Source organism: Primulina tabacum, chromosome 17 (assembly GCF_025594145.1).
Source record: "Primulina tabacum isolate GXHZ01 chromosome 17, ASM2559414v2, whole genome shotgun sequence".
NCBI classification, from domain to species: domain Eukaryota; kingdom Viridiplantae; phylum Streptophyta; class Magnoliopsida; order Lamiales; family Gesneriaceae; genus Primulina; species Primulina tabacum.
The window spans coordinates 28698502-28722148 of record NC_134566.1 but is presented as its reverse complement, the minus strand read 5'-3'; the positions used below and the strand labels follow the sequence as shown (position 1 = coordinate 28722148).

The 23647-nt window shown below is 34.6% G+C and overlaps 3 protein-coding genes across 3 annotated transcripts; 1 reads left to right on the top strand and 2 right to left on the bottom strand.

Annotated features, from left to right (window-relative positions):
• Positions 1 to 1075: 1075 nt before the first annotated feature.
• Positions 1076 to 1523, bottom strand: LOC142531673 (uncharacterized). The gene is given in 2 exon segments (XM_075637895.1): positions 1076 to 1197; positions 1199 to 1523. Coding segments are annotated over 2 exon segments (384 nt in total). The 5' UTR covers positions 1468 to 1523; the 3' UTR covers positions 1076 to 1082.
• Positions 1524 to 14127: 12604 nt separating this feature from the next.
• Positions 14128 to 16431, top strand: LOC142531350 (ninja-family protein AFP3-like). Its single transcript, XM_075637447.1, has 2 exons — positions 14128 to 15032; positions 15929 to 16431. The coding sequence occupies exons 1-2, from the start codon at positions 14444 to 14446 to the stop codon at positions 16228 to 16230; spliced, it is 891 nt and encodes a 296-aa protein (XP_075493562.1). The 5' UTR covers positions 14128 to 14443; the 3' UTR covers positions 16231 to 16431.
• Positions 16432 to 18063: 1632 nt separating this feature from the next.
• On the bottom strand, positions 18064 to 22148 carry LOC142530409 (LRR receptor-like serine/threonine-protein kinase RPK2). The gene is given in 2 exon segments (XM_075636241.1): positions 18064 to 18486; positions 18488 to 22148. Coding segments are annotated over 2 exon segments (3402 nt in total). The 5' UTR covers positions 21851 to 22148; the 3' UTR covers positions 18064 to 18447.
• Positions 22149 to 23647: the final 1499 nt, after the last annotated feature.

The following is a 23647-nucleotide window of genomic DNA, read 5'->3' as shown; positions in this document are numbered from 1 at the left end:
AAACCTTCTTATCTCAACTTAGATTCGTCTAAGTTGTCGAAATACAGGTGATTATTGATATACGGCAAGAAATAAGAAACCAAGCGCTCAGGCTTGAAGCTAGAATGACCTCGAAGTCAAGTAGTGAGCAGCAACTGGTCCGTCGCAGCTGACAAATCTGTTATAAAGAGAAAATACATTCCTCAGAGGTTAAATTCCAACTTCTATCCTTTTCTACCAATATTGTACAGATGAATAAAAGTGGTACTGTGCTTCTCCAGAAAAGCAAAGCGCACCGAAGAAAGACCAAATAATGTAAATAAAGAGATGATTTAAAGGTCACAGACTACCAGTATCTTATTCTTTCAATCATAAAAGCATTACATGATCACCAACTATCAAACTCTAGACTCATAGCATGCGAGCCCCAAAACAACACAAGATTACCATTCCAAGTCCAAATAAATGTTTCTAAACATCAATGACACATGAGTCTCACAAACACTGAATACAACAGAGAATCACACTCACTCCTACCGATGCTTAAATGCAACCTCAAACCACTTGAAAGAGTGTGTCGATTTAAGCATTTTATAATTCCACGTATATCTAAATTCTACGAGATCTAATCATGTTCAAGTAAATCCCCTCCTAACTTCTGATGAACATACATTTCAAATGGGTTGACATGGAACATGGCAGTAGCACTAGCAATAGCAGTAGCATGATCTGATCCAATTGCAGTCCAAGATTCTACCAAGATGTAAACTAAACCTCCACTCGTATTTCTCAAAAATGTATCTTTTTAAGAACCACACAGATTTGTGAAAGAAATTAATCAACTTTGCACGTAAGCCAAAACATATCAATTCAAAGTTCGCAAATCGCCACCTCTGATATCAAAATCATTCTCAGAACATCGATCATCGACACAATCCACCATTTTTCACGACAAAACCAATGGACAATCAAAAGCCTCAACCATTTGTAACTCTCCATATATCCATCAACAAACGTAATTCAAAAGAATCAAAACCCGTTTGTCAGCCAGATGTATAAACATTCAGGAAAAGAGAGAGAAGAAGAAGGCCATACCGGATCTTTCATTTCTGGTACCCACCGCCAATAGCGTTATCATCTTCCACAACTTTTGCAGTCAAATACGGCCGTGGGAAATCGCTGGCGGGATCGAAAGCCTTCTCCTTCATCATCAGTCTCCACGTCCGCCTTCTTCAGAACAGTGCGTTTAATCGGTGGTCGGTTGCGCCGTTGGTCCCGAGAAAAGTACTTGATGTCGTAAACAGTCTCGGGGAGGGAAGAGGGCACAATCGCCTGAGAGGGAACGGTGGCGGGGCAGTAGACCCGATACTCCGTTGCCTTAGGAACGGCTGAGAGGTACTCCGGATGAGCCGCAGGGCCCGTGATTTCCCATGGCTTCTTCACGTATCGACGAAGGGTTTGTAATAGGGATTTTACCGTTGACGCCATGGCTGAATTGGGGAAAAGATCTCAAATCACAGCTACAAAATAGAAATAAAGAGCGAATTGGGCTTAGATTTATGGAGCCCAATTTCTTACAATGAACTGGGAGTTTTCGTAATCTGTATCACAAAATTGATTAATGAAATCTATTTTATAGTAGTGTTTTTATGAATAATTAAAATATAAATTTAAGATTCGATCCATTATTTTGTCGTTTTCGATAAAATTGTAATCGAAAACGATGAATTCAAATCCAAGTATTTAACATTAGGCCAAATTTCAAGAAATTCATAATGGATGTTACTTAATCTAATGATATCTATTATTTTTCCAAATCTTTATAAATTTTCAAAGTCATTTGGTTATATCATTTTATATTTTTTAATGTTAAAAAAAAAGATAGGGAACAAAAAAGTGTCCGTAAAGATAATAATGACTTTAAAATGTACAAATTGAACGATCATAGCCCATTTTAGTTGTAATAATATTTTTTAGATTAACAATGAAAAGCCATTTTTAGATATCAGCGTGGTTAAAGACAAGGGCGGAGCAGGTGGCTTAAAAAAAATTGTGTATGTCATAAAAGCCCACATTGTTGATAGATGGCATTATGAGATGTTTGTTGATGAAATCGTACTCTCCATTAGTATCGCAGCTGTCCTTTTTACGACTTTTTTTTCATCGGAGTTATTTCACAAAGATTTGTCTCGGATTAAAAAAAAAGTATCTGACCGACGATTTCGGTTGGGAATAAATCTAGCAAGCGGACTAGGTCGAGTTATAGTAAATGGATGACGAGTCCAAGTATCGATCCCACATATACTAATATTTAATTACTAGAATTTATATCACTTAACTTAAGCTAGACAAAATAAATAAAAAGATGATACGTTGATTATTAATCTAAAATATTAAATAAAATAATATCAATTAAAACGACGGATTCAGATATCAAAGAGGGATTCAAATTCAAATAAATAACTAAGACACACAACGGTACCAAACTCTACTATATTGACAAGTGTTAAAATTCAATTAATTATTTAATTCTTGACAATCACAGTGAAATCCTCAATTTTATTTATTAAACGATTCCTCGAGTTAATAAACCTATTTAAATCTAACAGTCCAATTATTTCTAATTGAATTTAATTAGATCTAAATGCATTAAATCTTCGTGTAATTTCAGTTTTCACCTAAAACCGTACACTGAAACCGAATACTATTTCTAGTCAGTTTAACCATGTGTTGATGACGTCTTTGCTGCTATATTTAACCGATCATCTTCGAATCGTGATTAATCAACAAACATGTAAATAGTTGATCACGCTATTAACAAGAAATATTAAACTAACATCAATCAATAATTAAAATCAAGAAAAATAATATATTGAAATAAAACAAATATCAAATAAAGTATTGTTTGGCCCTATCGTGGTCTTAGCCTAAAGAAATCTATTCCATGAATTCAAAACAAGGGTGAAAACACATATTTAAGTTCATAGAAGAAAACTAAATAAAGAAGGAAATAATAGAAATTCTCTGTGATTTAGGCGTGTGTGAGGAATTCCTCCAGCCTTTGGCTTCTGTCTTACTCCCTTCTGCACTTCCTCACTGTTTCTGCTTCACTGTAGCCTTCTGTTCTACTCTTCCTTCCTCTTTTCCTCTTCTCTGCTGTTCACTTCCTCCTTATTTCATGCACTTCCGTCTTCTCTTCTTTCCCTTCTGCTCTTCTGCTCTCCTCTTTTCCTTTCGCCTCCTCTCACTTCTTCTGCGCTGGTTTTTCTTTTGTTTTCCGCCTCCCTTTCACGTCTCTGCCTCTTCTCCTTTTATCCTTACTCAATGGGCCTCCTTCTTTCTTTCCTTCTAAGCCCATGTCAAGTAAAGAAAGTATAGATAAGATATTTATCAAAATTTACATAGATTTTTCAAGATTTTTTCACTTTTATTCAAATGTAAAATTATTAATTCAAATAATCACATAATTAGGGATAAAAATTCTAGATAAGGGCAAATATTATAAAATTAAATCCCTAAAATATTTGCAAGATTTGGCCTTATCAATCCCCCCCGCACTTAGCTTTTGTTCGTCCTCGAACAAATAAAAGAATAAAAATATAACCGATGAATATTCAATTATTCACCACAAAAATGACACAATCAACATTTTTCAATCTATCAAATTCCGTCACACTCAATCAAAAGATCACACTTCGAAGATCATAAAATTCACTTTCGTTGCAACTTCAAAACTCAAGCATTCACTAGAAATGATCAAGATAATGAGACGTGTGTAGTGTGGAAGTCAAAACTCATATTCCTCAAAGGTGTTTCAGTTCAAGGAGTGCTCATATTTTCTGAAATTTTTTTTAAGAAACTCTCCATAAGCTTGTCTTTCATACCTTTCTCCACTAAATGTTGGAGGAATATGACCCGGTCAATAGGTCTTTTTAAGCTTATAACGTTAGGCCACGGCTCACGGCTACAATAAAGGTAGGGATATTCAAAATGAGAGAAAATAAACACTTATTCCTTCAGCGCATTCCTTCATCTCTTATCTTATTCCTTATTGAGTTTCATCATCCTTCCAACTATTTCTAATTGAATTTAATTAGATCTAAATGCATTAAATCTTCGTGAAATTTCAGTTTTCACCTAAAACCGCACACTGAAACCGAATATTATTTATAGTCAGTTTAACCATGTGTTGATGACGTCTTTGCTGCTATATTTAATCAATCATCTTCCGATTCGTGATTAATCAACAAACATGCAAATAGTTGATCAGGCTATTAACAAGAAATATTAAATTAACATCAATCAATAATTAAAATCAAGAAAAATAATATATTGAAAATAAAACAATATCAAATAAAGTATTGTTTGGCCCTATCGTGGTCTTAGCCTAAAGAAATTTATTCCATGAATTCAAAACAAGGGTGAAAACACATATTTAAGTTCATAGAAGATAACTAAAGAAAGAAGGAAATAATAGAAATTCTCTGTGATTTAGGCGTGTGTGAGGAATTCCTCCAGCCTTTGGCTTCTGTCTTCCTCCCTTCTGCACTTCCTCACTGTTTCTGCTTCACTGTAGCCTTCTGTTCTACGCTTCCTTCCTCTTTTCCTCGTCTCTGCTGTTCATTTCCTCCTTATTTCATGCACTTCCGTCTTCTCTTCTTTCCCTTCTGCTCTTCTGCTCTCCTCTCTTCCTTTCTCCTCCTCTCACTTCTTCTGCGCTGGTTTTTCTTTTGTTTTGCGCCTCCCTTTCACGTCTCTGCCTCTTCTCCTTTTATCCTCACTCAATGGGTCTCCTTCTTTCTTTCTTTCTTTCTAAGCCCATTTCAAGTAAAGAAAGTATAGATAAGATATTTATCAAGATTTACATATATTTTTCAAGATTTCAATATTATCAAGGAATAAAAATATTTTATTTCACTTCTTTTGATATTTTGTTTCCTTTGAAATCTAGTAAATTTATTTTATCTCTTAATTTAAACACTTTTTCACTTTTATTCAAATGTAAAATTATTAATTCAAATAATCACATAATTAGGGATAAAAATTCTAGATAAGGGCAAATATTATAAAATTAAATACCTAAAATATTTGCAAGATTTGGCCTTATCAGTATCCCCTGATCTCTACAAGTCTTCGGTCCTAAGACGGATAATAAAAAATCAAGTCACCATGCGACACTTTAAAATGAATAATGTTACTACAATAAGAGGCTTTGTAGCTTTCAGTCCGCTTAACGAGGAATAAAAAAAAGGAATAAGCAGTTACAGTCTCATTGGTTCATGACTTAGTAGCTGGAGCTCCTTCCAACGTTTTGAATTTTTGGAATAATTCTGTTTCTTCTTATTTTTGGCCTTCTGATCTCACCTTCTGGATACCAATAATATGAAGGGGAAAAGGGGGGTAAGAGGCGGCTTCACACACCCGCGACGGCGAGCTGACCAACTCGCCAACGGGGATGGCTATCCAAGGGCAGGGGAGAATATAGGCGGCAGATTTTTGGGATTAGTTTACATTATATCGAAAATATTTCTTCTCTTGTTTCAATACATTAGATCACGTGAGTCCCTTGTATTTTTATGCAATTTGATATATATGTTGATGATCCAATAGCTAACATTTGACAACATCATAAAAAGAGAAATACTTCGAGTATATCATAAAATAATATATTATTTTCTAGTTGTTTCTCTTCATTATGGGTTTTTAATAGTCTCTCGTCTCACCTGGAATAAGTCTTTTGTTGCTTAAGGCATCATTTGTTTTTGTGATTGCAAACTAATTCGGATGATCTGATTACGGATAATGGATTATATTTCGGAAATTTGGATGAGAATGTCATGGATTTTTATAAAGATTTGGCCTTTCTTTGGTTTTCTCTTGAAGTGAAGAATATAATAAAATTTAGTATTATGATTTTTTGAATTTACTGTGGAATTTAAATATGTATATGTGACGATGGATAAATAATTGAAAAATAAATAGACATTGCTCTTGTTGAAATCTAAGTAACTTTAACATTTAAAAAAACCTTCGGCTACGACTCCATTCTATTAACTACTACGTGATTTAATAACTCCACTTCCACGTGTTAAAATAGGTATCCAACAAACCAATTTGTGGCTTATACTTTTTTGACTCTTATGTAAAAATAATATTTATTTAATTAATAATTTACGATTTTATCTAATTATGTCATTTATTTTATTTGTATGATCATGCAATCTGCATAGAAGTCATTGAATATACGATAAATACCATGAATTATGCCTCTCAATGTAATATAGTGAAACTCATCAGGAAGTGTACTGTATATTCTAAACAAGTTCTTAGTTGATTCAGCAGTCTAAAATAAGGATAAAGGTCGCTCGAGCTTGCGAGTATCATCTGTGATGTAAACACTATGTTTGGGTATGGAGATATCTATTTATACTGATAAGTGATTATTTGATGGTGCACCAAGCAACTCTCTCTCGAACTTAATTTCCAAGTGGTTACCACTTATCAGGTGTAAAAATCCATAGTTATGATTGTACGTCATTAGTTTTTTGACTTGGAACACTGTGGAGGCTTTACGTACTAGCATGTACTTTAATCTGTTATCGACTCCATTGAAGGTAGTCAGGTAACGAGGTTGTGTGTAGGTTCGAAATACATATGAGTCGATGTATTGTAATCGGAGATTCGCTGATAACCCATAGGTTAAGAGATCTATATGATCAGATGAGTTAATAATGCAAGGATTATCTGGCCAAAGTAAGGTATGTGCATTTTGGAAAGATGTTTCCTCTGTTGCACATATAAGGTCACTATTGTTACTCAAATATACACCGCATCGTTATCGAATTCATTTTAACTCTCGATATATCAATGATTGCATATTCGATCGGTATTATGAGTTGAAGTGACCGTATTGTACACTAACCATAGCTTAAAGTTCTTCCAGACACTATCAATGATACATAAGGGATCATGAGGCGATGATACTAGATGCTCTTAATGTGATCCGATGGGTGCAATCATACTTGAGTTATGAAGTTTTTGATATAGGGATTGTTGAAAAGATTGAGACTAATTAGGATAAACCTGAATAGGAACAAATGTTGTTCTGAATCACATAACATTGTGAACTTACTGTTAGATGTATTTGTGTACTATCGAGGGTCATACAAGTATTGAGTTTTGTGTTCTCATTGAAACAGTCAAATTCAAGTTGTTGAATTTGATGACTGTAGTTTGATGGAGATCATACAGATTACTTATAAAGCAGTGTATGAGTTAATTCCATATTATGGAAGTTGTGAAATTTAGCTTAAATACTAGTTAAGTGAGAAGAGTAGAATTGTCTGTTTTAGTAAAAGAGTTCACAAAACCAACAACTGCAAAAAAATGAATTAGTAGAAAATTTTGTCATTCGAAATTTTCATTTTTCGTTATGTGAACGAGATTTGTACTCTTAATGCATCAGTGCTATCTGATTATCGATCAAAATTATAATGATTTCACAATTATTTATCTAGTAAATTTAAAATATAATAATTAAATAGCAAATTAATAACAGTGACTACGAAGTGCAAAATTATCATGGAATATTCTAGAAGAACCTATCATAGATTAATTAATTAATAATTAATTGAGTAATTAAATAAAAGTTATTTTATTTTAAAATATAAATAAATATATGTATGTTTGTGTATATATAAATTGTATTATCAAAAGTTGATAATAATTTAATTATGCATGATATTTTCAAAATGGAATATACATACATGAGAGTTTTTGAATAATAAAAATATAGTTTTCTGATTCTAGAATAGTCCTGATTAAATCAGGATTTAAAATTTAAAATATTTCATTAAGTATTATATGAAATAACATAACTTTTATACACGAGTTTTTGTCTACAAAAAATCTTCTTCTCTCCTCATCATCGCCAAAATCGGTCACTTCTAATTTTGAAACAAAATAAAAATTGGCCACCTTTCTTCCACCATGTGTCGCCGCCGCTTGCCAGAATTTCAAAATTCCGTTGTGTAATCTCGACACAAATTTCGTATGAATTTCTAGTGCAATCTACATGAGGAAGAAAGCATTTGATCGTTGACCTGGTTCAAGAGATTGAAAAATGTGGTTGTGTAACGTCCCAAAAATTTGAAAGTTCACGTGAACCACATGCATGCAAAATGATTTTAACATGAATATATATGTTTAATTATTGGTTCATTAAGATTGCATGATATAAGGCTTTTAGTAGTATTTCACGCTCGAATGATGAACGGAGACCGGGGACAATGAAGGAAAAATGTTTTTATTAAATAATTATTTTTAATTATTTAATATATGGTGTAAATAAAGGTGATTTTAGAAAATGGGCTTTGTTAAGATATTTTTACTCAACGAGTCATATTTTAAACTTGTACACAAAATTTAGCAAGTCGGGAAACTTTTTTGAGGGTTCGGACAATATTTTCAAAAACGTACTTAAACAAAATATTTTACGGGAGTGTTTTTGGGCTTGATGATAATATTTTATTGCATAATTGACCTAAAATCCTTTTTCATCTCATTATTTTTAATTAAGGACCCATTAACACTTAATATTCTAATCAAACCCTACACTCAAACCCTAAACCCACCCCTAATACCATGTGGCTGCCCCCTCCCCATTTAGCAGCAACAAGACTCAAAATTCGACAGCTTTTCTCCCTAATTTTCTCAAGATTTTTCAAAATATTTCTTCCTCGTCTCTCCGTGCACGTTCTACGCGATTATCTCAAAGGTCTCGAGTGTAAATACGCAAAGGTACGCCCTATACCTCGTTTTATCATTCACATCAATATATGTTGGTTTGTATGTTTTTGCATGAGGAACCATCGATCTATCATGTCATGTTGGTTTTATACAATTCTTGCACGAAAATATGAATACATTTTGACATGTACTCACGTTTCCATGGCTTATGTGCAAGGTACTGCTAGGTCTAGACTCCTAGGGGCTGTAAACATTGAGTTCAATGGTGACTAGGGCTGAGAGCACCTCGGATCGCGCCTAGACAACGGGGCCGATCGGTTGGGATGTGTGATGCATGTTTCGGCTAGAACGGGGGGAGGGGTGGAAAGGGAAGAGCAGCCGTCTATGGCTCGTTCCAGGTGCTGGTTTAGGTCATGGGGGATGCGTGTCAGGGCTTGGGATGGTCCTTGGTTGGCTGGTAGGGAGGCTAAGCGCGGATCAAAGCTTGATGGCAAGTTAGGACAAGTTTGGGGCTAGATCGCGTACTCCTTGATGAACCGAGGGATCCGCATGCACAGGACTGCTACCTAGGGCTAGGTAGGTCCAGGAGGGTCCAGTAACGTCGGAGGGTCTGGTCCGAGGCTGGTCCAAGCTGGTTAGGTGCCGGGTCGAGCGTTTAGCTTGTTATTGTAACTAGGGTTCGGTCCTCTAGTATGCAGAATTTTCCAGAAGTTGTATGGTCTTTCTAGAGGGTCTTAGGTGGTCTGAAACAAGGGTTTTGAGGGCTGATCATGTAGGTTCAAGTCATGGTTTAAGTTGGGAAAATTTTGGTTGAGTTTCGGGTTGATTTGGGTTAAAAACGGGACTCCAGTCCAAGTTTTAAACCGAATTGTATAAGATATTGAACGGGCTCGAGTTTACATCTAGGAAATGATTATAAATATGATTTGAGGTGTTTCAATAAGTTTGGTTGACTTCGGGTCGAATTTTGAGGTCCAGGGTTAAAACGGTCAATTAGGATTTTCAGGGGCAAAATGGATCAATTTGCACGCGGGAGAAGTTAGCAGTCCTGGAAGCGCCCTGATAACTAAAAATTACATTTTTTATAGTGTATATGTTTAATATGAACATGAATTTTTATGAAAATACGTTGCATGCTTGGTTTTAAGAAAATTTACGCATATACATGATTTTTACAAGTGATGAATACGATGACATATTTTGAAGAGGGGAGTTGGTTGTGACTAATACGAACACGAACATGTAAGACCAAGGCTCAATGGATGGGTAATATTGTGGCTGATGCCCCCCCGCCAGGTATCGCGGTTATACGTATATGGATCCATCGAATTAGAGCAGATATGAAAGTCACAACTAATGATCTGAATTCAATTAAGGAAAAGAATATGTGTATGATGACATGATATGACACGATTTGATATGAATATGTTTACGTCTATTTTCATGCTTTGAAAGACCATGAAAGTTACTTTGTTTACATTACTTTTCATTGTTGCATAATATGTATACGTACTTGTTATAACGGTTCAAGTGTGTTGAGTCTTTAGACTCACTAGATGTGAATGGTGCAAGTGAGCAGTTTGTTGATGAGGAGACTGAAGGCGCTGAAGACTGAATAGGCTGAGATGTGGGTGCACATGTTAACCTGAAGATCTTGCATACTTCCGCATATTATAATCATGAGTTATGGGTCTAAACAATATTTTAAATGTTTTTGCATCTCTTTATACATTGATGTTTTTGACAGAAATTGAGTTCTTTTAGAACAGTAGACTATGATATTGATCTCATTTTAAGATTTTAATTAACTGCGGTTATTTTATTTCAGTGGTTGAATGACTTTTTAAAATGCATGGTTGACTGCTTTTATTCACATGAATGTGTATGAGTAATTTTGGATCATAGCTTTCAAATATATATATATATATATATATATATACACACACACACACACACACACACACACATATCAGTAGAATTTTAAGCAATAGACGTTTCAGGTTGATTCTTATAGATTGATTGTTCGTGGAGATTTACAAGAATGACTAGTCCGTTAATCCCGAACTATTTGGCGTTCATCATTCTTAAATGCAAAGGTAAATCAAATTTAAACTGTCATATGAATAATTTAAATAATACAACGTCCAAGGGAGTTTTGATTATCAAAACACAATTTTTAAAACTTTTGATGCTCTTTTGATGTGAGAAAATTGTACACCAACACAATGCCATATAATTTCCTATTATTGGCACAAATGTGATTGTGCTTGCTCAAAAGGGGTAGGCAGAAATTGATTAAAGAGTAGCTAAGTATATTTTTCACTTTTAATGTACGAATATAATTCAAAACAAATTCTTAATAAATTATTGTCACTTATATCCAGAAACAATCTCAGAAAACCATCGAAACAATCAGCAATTCTAGGTATGAAGTTCGGTAGGAGTAGGTATAATGTGCAACAGTCTCATATATTTATATTTATGAGACGAGTCGATCCAGTTTATACATACAATGAAAGTTAATATTTTGACATAATAATAATAATTTTTATTCAAATCAGCATATATTACACAATATTTATTCATAACCTAATTAACAAAAAATGACACTTTTGTAATGAAAACTAATAGCTTGGACATAAAAATAATAATAAATTTAATAAGTCGGATCAAATCAGGTCTAAGATCCGTCTCATAAATTTAATCAATGAAATAGTATCACATGAATTTTTATTGCTCAGTGGAACTAACAAATTTTTTTATAAGACCGACCAAATGCAGGTTATGAATTTCTCCAACTACTGCAGAAGTCTCTGGAATAAGAGAAGCGTTTAGCTGGCTCAAAGACCAACAAATCTATAACGTGACAGTTGAATCTGATGCAAAATTGGTTGTTGATTCTTAATAATCTCAATTCAAATTTCTCCCACCTTTGTTTGATTTTCTATTATTGCAAGCTCCTTTATTTGAACTTTGTTAATTCTTTGTTTGTTTTTGTATCGAGATCAACGAATAAAGTGGTTCATATTTTAGTCAGAACAATCGGTTTTATGTATGATTAAGTGAGGAGAGTAGTTTCCTACTTCGATTTATGAGGTATTAGCCTGTTGATAAATTATCTTAATTTATCAATTTTTTTAAAAGAGTAGGTCTCTTGTGAGACGGTCTCACGAATCTTTATATGTGAGACGGGTCAACCCTACCGATATTCACAATAAAAAGTAATACTCTTAGTATAAAAAGTAATAATTTTTCATGAATAACCCAAATAAAAAATATGTCTCACAAAATACGATCCGTGAGATCGTCTCACACAAATTTTTATCTTTTTAATTATCCGAATATAGTTACTGCAAAGATCATCCTTCCTTACAATAATGTAAAGCATAATTATACATTATTAAAAAATACTCAAAAAAAAAAGAGTACAAAATTATTGTTTGTAGATGGGCCCCACTCTCATTCAGTTTGTCATCCAGCACGTTGCCTTCTGCAAGTTGCATGTTGTCGTGTTAACATGTGGTTCTGCACCAAAACTCGACACGTGTACAAATCACCAACAATTCCACGTGGCAACACCGACCCGCTCCGGAAAGTGCAACTTGAATCGCCAGTCGGGTCCACTTCGGATTTCATTTTTATCTTTCCACAGATTCGCTCCGAGTCCCGGACCCTCCAACTTGCATTATTATTATTTTTTTCTTGTGACAACGACTTCTCCATCATAAAATAATATTTGGAAATTTTTAATTTATATTTTTTTAAAAAATTATCAAATAACGAAGCTAGCCACATAATTTTATTCCGTATTATAGCAAATATTATAATATCAACATTTTTTTATTTTTTTTAGATATTCATTTTGTTTAAAAAAAAATTTTTTTAAATATTTTTTTATTATAAATGATATAGTCATCTAACTTTTAAAAATATAAATAAAATATGAGACCTAAAAATAATAATTAAAAAAGTTTCGAGTTGAATATAATTATAATTTGAATCAGTATTTATCCAAATAAATTAAAAATAGTTAGTATAAGAACCTCTATTTTAAATAGACAGCATATCATAGATTGACAATAAATCTCATGGTTTTCCATACGTCATTTACGATATATTCAACCTGCTATAATATTCTTGTTTTTAATATAATAGTTTCATCAAAAGTTGAAAAGCATTGATAATTATGTTTTTGTGTAGTTTTCAAATTAAATTTTTTTTTTGGGAATATTAATCATTAATTGCCCCAATTGACATTTGTCTATTGTTACTTGCACACCAACTTGCTAATTTATTAACTATTAAATACATTATTCAATATAATATTATTTTTCTTAGGACAATGTTTCTCCCATTCCTATTGGCCATGAGACAATATATATAATATAATAATGTCGTCTAATCCTCCGCCACCTCGGAATAAATTTATACAGCAATGTTTTGATCCATTTTCCAACTTAGACGGTGATTGGTGATTACGAACTCGTCAACGTTACCAAATTTTCCAATATAAAGGATGGCGTGCGACGAACGAACTCTGATCATAATAGTGGAACAATGATTTTTATGAATTGCGTCCTGTCAGATATCTGTCTTACAAAATTGATTTATAAAACGATCTCAAAACAATTTTTGTATAAAAACCTACAATAAAATAATAATAAAAATCAAAATTGAATAGCGTTTGAAAATTCTAAAACAACCCTAGTCAAAAAGTTATTTCATGTATTTTAAAAAACAAAAGTGGTAAGAGTAGGTTTTTTATGAGACGATCTCACAAATCTTTATCTGTGAGACGGGTCAATCCTATCGATATCCACGATAAAAAGTAATATTCTTAGCATAAAAAGTAATAGTTTTTCATGGATGACCCAAATAAGATATCTGTCTCACAAAATACGATCCGTGAGACCGTCTCACACATGTTTTTGCCAAATTTGTAAAGGTAAAAATTGGAAATATGTAGTATTTGATAAATAAATTATTTTAACTCCACAAAATTTTAGATTTCAATTAAATTAAACAGGTGTTTAATACAAAATCTGATTTTGAACACACATACAAATTGATTTTTTAAAATAAAAAATAAAAAAGTTATTATTTTTTAATGATTACAGACTCTCTTTAATAAAAGAGTCCTAATGAAAAATAAGAAAAAGATTAATAAAAATTTATTATTTTTTTTATAATTAAAATTATTGATTTTAATAAGATCTTTAAATGGATATAACTAAGTTGCTGGAGACACCTGTTTAGTGCTTCACCTAGAAAACTGGTTGTCTCAACCACGTGACAGAGTGCAATCGCGTCTCATGCCGCCACGTGGCGCATTCCTGACACACCTACGTTACGGCTGAAAGACCCTTTTCGTCATTTCACCCTCTCTCCTATAATTAAGATCCCTCTTCCATTTCCACCTCTTCCTCCAACGATTTCTCCCTATTTCCCTCTCCATTCGCTTCTCTCTATATCGCCGGCCGCTTTCTCTTAGTATCAGAAGATAAGATTTTTTTACCACCCCGTTGGTTAAGAGCCCCGGAAATTCGGTTCTGTTATTTGTTCTGTTAGAAAACATGTTGATTTTTGCGTTGAAACGCGCGAAATTTTTTGGTTTTTGAAGAACCCGCCTGAATTTTGAATTGGAAGTGTGTTTTACCATCTGGGTTTGGCGAATTCTTCCAAATCATTTCTGGGTTTTCTTTCCATTGCTTGAGTTATGGAAAAAGTTCAAGAAAATGAAGAAAAGTTCAATCTTTCTTTGCTGGCGAACGGGGTTCGAATAGATCTGCAGCATAAATTCACGAGCCAGGGTTTTGAAGAGGAAGATGAAGATATGGAATTGAGTTTAGGGCTTTCATCGAACGGTAGATTTGGTGTGGACCTGGCTAGAAAGAAGCTGAAGCGTTATTCTTCCATTTCGGATTTGGTTTCCCCAGTTGAGGCTGCGGCTGATAATGGGGGAGGCACACAACCACCACGTGTGTCTGTGCTTGAGAGTTACGGGCAGCCGTTGATGAGGGCCTGCTCTCTGCCGACAGAGGCGGCGGCGGAGGAGGTCCGCCGCCGCAGGGAACTGCAGTCGATGCGGCGTATGGAGGCGAGGAAGAAGAGGATGGAGAAGTTGAAGAATGTGCGTGTGGTGAAGGACAAGGAGAGCTGTTTGGAATCTGAAAATGGTGGCTTTCAAATGGTTTGCAATGAGAATTGTAATGGCTTGGAGAATGGACATGCAATGGAAGGGTCAACTGGATCAAGGGTGAGTGGTTCATCTGGAGTTTCTGAAACTCAGAGCCAGCATATAAATGGTATATATTACAATTCACATCTTTGTAAATTTTTAAAAAAAAAAAAATTCTTGGTACTGTGTCTAAAATATGCACTTTAAATTGTTCTTTGTTGAACTAACAAATATGAAGTGTGACTTTGATTTTTTTTTTTTTATGTATGTAGAAATCTGGCATCGGGTCATTTAATTCTGTTTCTCATATACCCCATATTAGTGACCAGATTCCATTTTGGACTTGGTTTTCTTATGTGATTTTCATGGACAATGTTGGGTGATTTTGGAGTTGGAAAACATGGTTTTTGATTTTTGTCGTAGAATATGTAAGATCGAGTGCTTGACTCGAATCTTTGAAACTCTATGGTTGAGAACAAAGGGAGCAATTGCTGCTTATGCTCCTCGAGAAATAAGTGCTTTGTTTCAACTCTGTGTATCACATTTTATCTTGGTAACATGAGGTGAATGACACATTCTTCAAGAACATTTTCTTGATGCTGCATTATAAATTCGGCTACTCCTTTTATATTAGGAAATCATATTATAACGAAAGAATATACTTTCTTCTGGAGTTTTGTTGATGATTATTGTCTTGTAATGAAATCCATTGTCCACCTCTGGAAAATCGTTCACGATTTTGATCTTTTATAATTTTCAGCTAGTTAAATCAGTAGGGTTGCATTTGGACTGATGTATTTGAAGCTAGAGATTTGAAATCCGTACTTAACAAATCCGTTGGTTTGTTTGGGATAACGGGTTTTAACTCCCTAACTAGGTTTTTTTGGCATCATAATGGTTGTGGATTTCAAATTAAATCTTTCCACTCCAAATGAAATATGATGTAACCGTTGAAAGTAAACTTTAATACTGAATTTACTCTAAATCTTTGTGGGATTTCATGTATCTTATGTATTATAACAGGAATACAAAATACTGAGGTGAAGAGCCCTTCTAGTGGCGATGAAGGTACAACATGTGGAGCAAAAGAAACGCTGAAGAACGCTATGCTCGATATGCCTTATGTATCAACAAAATGTGATGGAGTAAATGGCAATAAGGTCGACGGGTTTCTATACAGATACAAAAAGGGGGAGGAAGTTAGAATTCTGTGCGTTTGCCATGGTCAATTCCTTTCACCAGCCGAATTCGTGAAGCATGGCGGCGGCGGCGATGTGGAGAATCCTTTGAAGCACATAGTTGTTAACCCCTCTCCTCTTTTGTAATGATCTTTTAATCGAATCCGAGACGAACTTTGGTGGGAAGGTTAGGCTGGGCTTCTGGATTTGGTTTATGCAGGAAAGTTTCCAGACTTTCTTGTACTCCATGAAGAAAACATGGCTCCCGAAGGGGGAGAGATTTGGTTGTAAGAAGATTGTGACGATGAGTCATTTTATTTATTTGGAGCAAATGTTGTTATTGATTGATCCAAGAAGGATTTCGTTCTACAATTTCAGAGTAGGCTTTAAAATTAAACTAGCCTCATCGAACACATGATATATAATATAATATAACATATTTAGAATTATATTTGCATATAAATAATATTTTTTTATTTTTCAAATAATTTGTTTAATTCAGATATTTGATTTAATATGATTTTTGGCATTTAAAATAATAATATATAAATTGACATCTATAATAATTAATTGAAAAAAATATTTAAAAAATTGATGAGATATGAATAGAATTATAATATATAATTATTACATATGGAATGGTAATTGTATATAGTAGAGAGATTTCCGCATAGTTGCATGAAATATTAACTTCATATATATTATTTCTTTAAAACCAAAAAATACAAAAAACCTCATATACTTCGATGTATTCAAAGTTAAAAACTTGTGTGAGATGATCTCACAAGTCTTATTTTGTGAGACAGATCTCTTATTTGGGTCATCCATTAAAAATTATTTTTTATGCTAAGAGTATTACTTTTTAATATGAATATCGATAGGGTTGACCCGTCTCACAGATAAAAATTCGTGAGATCGTCTCACAAGAGACCTACTCCTATTCAAAACAATATACTTGTGCGGACTCATATGAGATAGGCTTAAGCCATGCTTGGTATGATAAAATAAAATTTAATAAAAACTGAATGGATCATAGAATGAAATGATATCTATTTAATTTCTATGATTGATATAAAAAAAAGAAAACAAATAAAATACAATTATTTTTAATAAAGAAACCATATCACAATTAAAATATTTAATTAATAAGTATTCTAAACTTGCTTGTTATTTCATCATCATCATTAATTTCTATTCAATATTTTATTTATATATTTATTTATCTATCTATTATTTAATATTGATATTTTTTTTATTATTGTTAATTTAATTATTAATATTCAATTTATTATTATTGTTATTATAATTGGAGTAGGTTATTTTGAATAGGAGTAGCTCTTTTGTGAGACGGTCTCACAAATCTTAATCTGTGAGACGAGTCAACCCTACCGATATTCACAATAAAAAGTAATACTTTTAACATAAAAATTAATATTTTTCATGGATGACACAAATATGATATTTGTATCACAAAATGCGACTCGTGATACCGTCTCACACAAGTTTTTGTCTATAATTATTATCAAATGAGAATTATTGTCATTATTATTTTATTTATATATTATTATATATAATTATAAAATAATATTTTATTTTATTCTTAACTTGTGATTTTTTTATTATTAATATTTCTCTATAATTAAAATTATATTGTAAAAATAAATTATAAATATTTATTATAAAAAGAATTTAAAAAAAAAACCATTTATATAAATATATAATACGAATATATAAAAGTTTGGAGATTAGTAAATATATTCAACCACAGTGGTGAGAATGTCTACTCTCATGAACATTTCTCATTCCAAAAGAACACAAATGAAGAATAATATTGAAAATGATCATTTCATTTCCAACTCATTCCATCCTGTCAAACAACCTCAAACTTTTAATGATGTTTTGGGAAATTACTTGATAGTTATTTTACTCGGGCATCAGAACCAAACATCGTCTGCAATGCAAGAAATTGGGCCTTCTATGTATAAATAGTGTTGATTTCACAGGCTGGGAATCATGGGATGAAATCTTGCAAAAAAGAGAAAAAAACACTAATCTTTCTTATTTTACTTGAACCAAGAAAAAAAATAGAAAAAGGATACAAGTATACAGCACCATAAACAAATATCTGCTTCATTCCGCAGAACATTAGTAAATGAATCCCCCCTTAATCTAAGACTCAGGCATGAAAAAAATTTGGGGGTAAAGGTAAAAGCTACACTAAAATATACAAGTAGCTAAAAATTCAATAATGACAGCAGCCCCAAGAAGACAACCAAAACCACTTCTCCCATAAATGCGCCGGGTCACAAATACAATTGAACTTTTTAACATTCCGTATCAATAAAATGAAATTCTTCTGCATTTCTAACAAGATGGAGGTTGAAGTTGTTTAAGCCGTTTTACTAACCTGCTTCATTGTTGGCCTGCTCGACAGTGAGTCGACAGTACAAACAACTGCCAGATGCAAGACTTCAACCAAATCGTCATGCGGGCTCGGATCCCACAACCCAGCAGTAAAGAATTCCTTGGCATGGCCTTGCTGTAGAAGCATGCACGCCCATGTGACAATGTTAAACCCATTTCCATAGGAAGAGAAGGATGGATCCAGAGCTTTCTTATCGGAAATCAACTCAAGCAGCACAACCCCATAGCTATATACATCAGCCTTGTCAGAGACACGGCAAGTCATGGCGTATTCTGGAGCTACATACCCGAAAGTTCCTGCCACACCCGTTGTGGCGTGAGTTTCAGAAGTCCCCAGTAGCCTAGCTAGTCCAAAATCAGATAGATAGGCATTATGCTCCTCATCCAGTAAAATATTGCTTGGCTTCACATCACGATGAAGAACTCGTGGGACACATTGGTCATGTAGGTAGGCGAGTGCCCTTGCAATGTCTAAAGCAATTTTGTGCAGTATTCTCCAATCGACAGCTCTGGTGGATCTTTCTTGAATAAACTTTTCAAGATTTCCACCTGGTAAATAGTTGTAAATCAGAAACATCTCGGTTTCACTGGCATGATATCCTATCAAAGTAACAAGGTTTCGATGGCGAAGCCTCCCCAGGGTTTTGATTTCTGCATCAAATTGCTGAACACCTTGGAAACGTCCCAATGATAGGCGCTTTACGGCAACCAGGACACCTGGAGCAACCTCAGCTTTGTATGTAGCACCAAAACCTCCGCTGCCGATGCAGTTGCTTGCATTAAAATTTGCTGCGGCACGCACAACAATATCAAATGTTAGTGGAACACCAATGTCGGTAAAGGTGATCACTTCCTTTCGGGCAGTTCCACTTACTCGGGACCGTGGTTTCCACTTTCTTGTGTATACGAATAGAACAATAAGAGCAAGAAGAACAGATACAATAGCTGCAGCTGATGTTATAGAAGCAATCTCAATTGAGTTGAAGCCTCCATGTTCACTTGTTCCATTTGGACTTGATGATGGAGAAGTAGCATCATTTTGCCAGTTTCTGTGCTGATCAGCAGGTGGCGAAGCTAACAAGAACGAAGGGCAAGGCTGGAGGAAAGGGTTCCCAAGGAAACTGTTGCATTTGATGGAATTATTATTCAGAGGCAGAGGTCCAGAAAAATTATTGAATGACACATTAAATGTCAACAGAGTGGTTATATTTGCGACCCTTGCCGGGATCTGCCCAGAAAATTTGTTATTGCTCAGGAGGAGAACCTTCAAGTTCCTCAAATTCTCAAGGTCTATAGGAATTTCACCAGACAGAGAGTTTGAAGACAGGTCAAGAACTTCCAGAGAGTGTAGCCGTGCAACGCTTGCAGGGATGGAACCATTCAGGGAATTTCCAGCTAAAGAAAGGCATCGGAGATCCTTTATCTGGCCAAGATTGATAGGAATCAGACCTTGCAAACGGTTCCAGCTTAAATTAAGAACATCAAGTGACACCAAGTCACTGATGCCGGAAGGAAGACCACCCACCAGTTGATTAGCCGAAGCATCAAGGAGCAGCAGAGACTTGCACATTGTGCCAATATCTATTGGAATTTGGCCAGATAACCAATTCTCAGAGACGTTAACAATCATACCTCTCACTTGATCACACTTTTCGAAAAAACTTCCAGGGAACGAACCAGTAAGCTTGTTGCCGCCAGCAAGAAATGCATAAACCGTTTGCTTTCCCAATCTTTCAGATGCAATAGGCATTGACTGCACAAGGCCTGTGAAGTTGTTAGAACCAAAGTTATGAATCACAGGGAAAGTACCAGCATCTTCAAAAAATGGCAAAGAAGTTTCAACTTGAGTTCTATATCCAAAATATGATATATATGCAGCAGATGGATCATAAGGATCTTGAGATTCCCCATATATTGATTGCACCGGTGTACAAGATCCATTAAATCTGGGAATCGAACCAGTCAAAAAATTCCCACTAATATCAAACCGAGTCATACAAGGAACGGGAATTTTGTCAAGGATCTCACCACTGAGTCTATTTGTGCTCAAATCGAGAAAATGCAGTTTCTTGCAACTGCTAAGCCCCTCGGGGACATGCCCAGAATAAAAATTTTGAGCCAAATTTAACATCTCCAAGTTGTCACAAGAACCCCAACTAACAGGCAACGTTCCTAGAAGAGTTGCTCGAGGTGCCCAGACAACCCTCAAGCTAGAGAGACTAGTAACTTCATTTGGAATTGTACCTACATAAAAATTAAATTCATTGCCAGTATTTGCCAACTTTTCCATTGTAAGACCACTTCCAAGACTTGCGACATTTGGAAGAGGATCCCATAAGCTTGACAACACAAGGACAGATAAATTTGAGCACCCTCCGAGCTCAGATGGTATGGTGCCACTAAAACTGTTTCTCGACACATCCAGCACTTCAAGCTGACTCAGCCGACCAAGTTCACTAGGAATAACATCTTCCAACATATTTGAGAATAGCACAAGCGTTTTCAACCAACTACAGTTTCCCAGACTTTTAGGAATACCTTCGGACAAGTAATTCCCTGAAAGCTCCAAATACTCAAGCTTCCTGCAGTTATCCCCAATCTCAAGGGGAATCGGCCCATTGAGTATATTATAGGACAAGTAAAGCCCCCTTAAATCTTTAAAATTGCCAATAAACGCCGGAATTGATCGATTAATCTGATTCCCAGCTAAATTCAAAACTTCAAGAGCAACACAGGCGGATAGAGAGCTTGGAATCTCCCCAAACATCTTGTTAAATCCCAAGTTAAGAACTTTCAAATTTTTCAAACCATTAAATTGAGCGGGCAAAGAGCCTGAGATAAAATTCCCTTCAAGGTCAAGATTCTCAAGACTCTCCATACCCCAAATTTCCACGGGAATCTCACCACTTAGCTCATTGAAGGGAAAAGATAAAATCTTGAGTCCAGTAAGTTTTGCAATAGAAGGGCTCAGTGTACCCAAAATTTTACCTTTACTTTTCAAACAAGGCCTTCTAATTCCAAACCCGTACACCGGGAATTGAGCAATTCTAGCACAAGACAAAGAATTACCTCCACCAGAAACATTCAGCGCCACGACCCGGGAACCCAAATCACAAGAAACCCCGGCCCACGCACAGTGATCCGGGCTATCCAAATTCCAGCTACTCAGCACACCAGAAGGGTCCGAAAGTGAATCCTTCAACTCCAAGAGCACGGATTTATCCGAATCGGAGCCCCAAACAGCTCGCTTCTGAGCTGAAAACAAGACAACACATAGGAAAACCAAAACCCTCAACGTCCTGTGAAGATGATGCGATATCATAAGAAAAGAAAGACAACCCATTGCTGAAGAACCAAAAGGGGTCCTCAAAAAGCCCCAAGAAAAGCTCGGACCCTCGCTTTTCCAACTTTTTCTTGGAATCAGGTAATGGAGCGCGATAAAAAAACCCTAACCCTAATTCTGGGATCAGTTTTTTTCTTCGAATTGTACTCGCGAAACAGAGTCCACCGAGGTGAGCAAAGAGAGGAAAGACAGAGGGAGGAGGAAACAGTGGGGTTGCTCTTTGTTTGTTCTCCTTTGACAAAACGCGTTGCTTCGCAATTTCATTGTTTCTCTTTGGTCTTCTCTTGTCATTGTTTTTTGTTTCTCTCTTTTTTTTCCAATAAAAAAAAAATTTAAAAATTTAATGCCCTCCATTTTTAAATTTTCAAAGAATTTTTTCTTGATCAAGCTGGACTATGATGACTTCAGATTGGACCTTCCTAGTCACTTCATTTTTCTATATCGAACTTTGTTATATTTAAATTTTTTTAATGATTCATTTTTTTAAAAAATTCTTTCTAGATTTCTTGTACATTTTGGGCACGCTTAATTTGGATGATGAGATTAATAGTGAAATTTAATACACGAATATGAAATAATATTATGTTTGATATAATTTTAAAGTGATTCTAAGAAAATCCATCGAGAAGAAATCGAATCTTTGGTTCATACAAATTTTTAAAAACAATTTTCAAAAGTAAAAGCCCAATTTTCGAATCTTTTGATGTTACATATTTGAATAAAAAATTATTTAAAATCTTGAAATCTATCTGGACAAAAACTTGTGTGATACGGTCTCACGATATCTGTATTTTATGAGATATATCTCTTATTTGGGTCATCCATGAAAAAATATTACTTTTTATTGTGAATATCGGTAAGGTTGACCCGTCTCATAGATAAAAATTCGTGATCTATCTACTCCAGCCCAACCTGAAAACTCAATGTTAGATAAACTATAACCATCTCTTCCGCCGAATTTTGAATATATTGTTGAGAGTTACCCAAAGTTAATATACCTTTAATGTGGGGAGGTGATAATTGGACCATTAGCCGGTCAGTCAATGAATTAGCCCGTCAATGGAGCTGGTGGGCCCAAGGCCCAGACACTATTGCAATGAGTTTTTGAAGTTGACTTGGTTTTGGGCCCATCAATCTTTACCCACAAAACTACAAGAAAACATTTGATTCTACTTTATTCATTAATTATATTTGATTTTTCTACTATATGTTAGATTTAATTTTTTTTTAATGAAATGTGAGAGAAATGTAAGGAAAATAATGGTTTAAAATGTTTAAATAATTTGTAAGAAAGGGTGTGGTATGGGGAAAGATTGGGAAATCTAATAATTGAAATTGGCCACCCCCTACTTGTGAAAAAGCTACTTTTTGTTGAGTTTGTGTGTTGGACATGTGATGAAAAGCTTGGTAATGCCCACAAATGAGATGGAAGTTTCACTCCAAATTCCCTTCCATTTCCCTTCAACCTCAAGGAAAATTGGTGCCCTCTACTTGTTGATTGTTCCTTTTTGTTGTTTTGTTCAACTTTTTTGCTCAACAACCTTTACAATTTGTCATCAACTTCCATGTCAAATTCAGTTTGATGACAGTCAGAAAAATTTTGCGCATCAGCTATTCATTTCGTGTGAGGCCCCCACAAAATATGCGGAGCCCACACTAAATGAAGGTAAAAACTTGTGTGAGACATTCTCACGGGTCGTATTTGTGAGACGGGTCTCTTATTTGGGTCATCCATGAAAAAATATTACTTTTTATGCTAAGAGTATTACTTTTTATTGTGAATATCGATATGGTTGA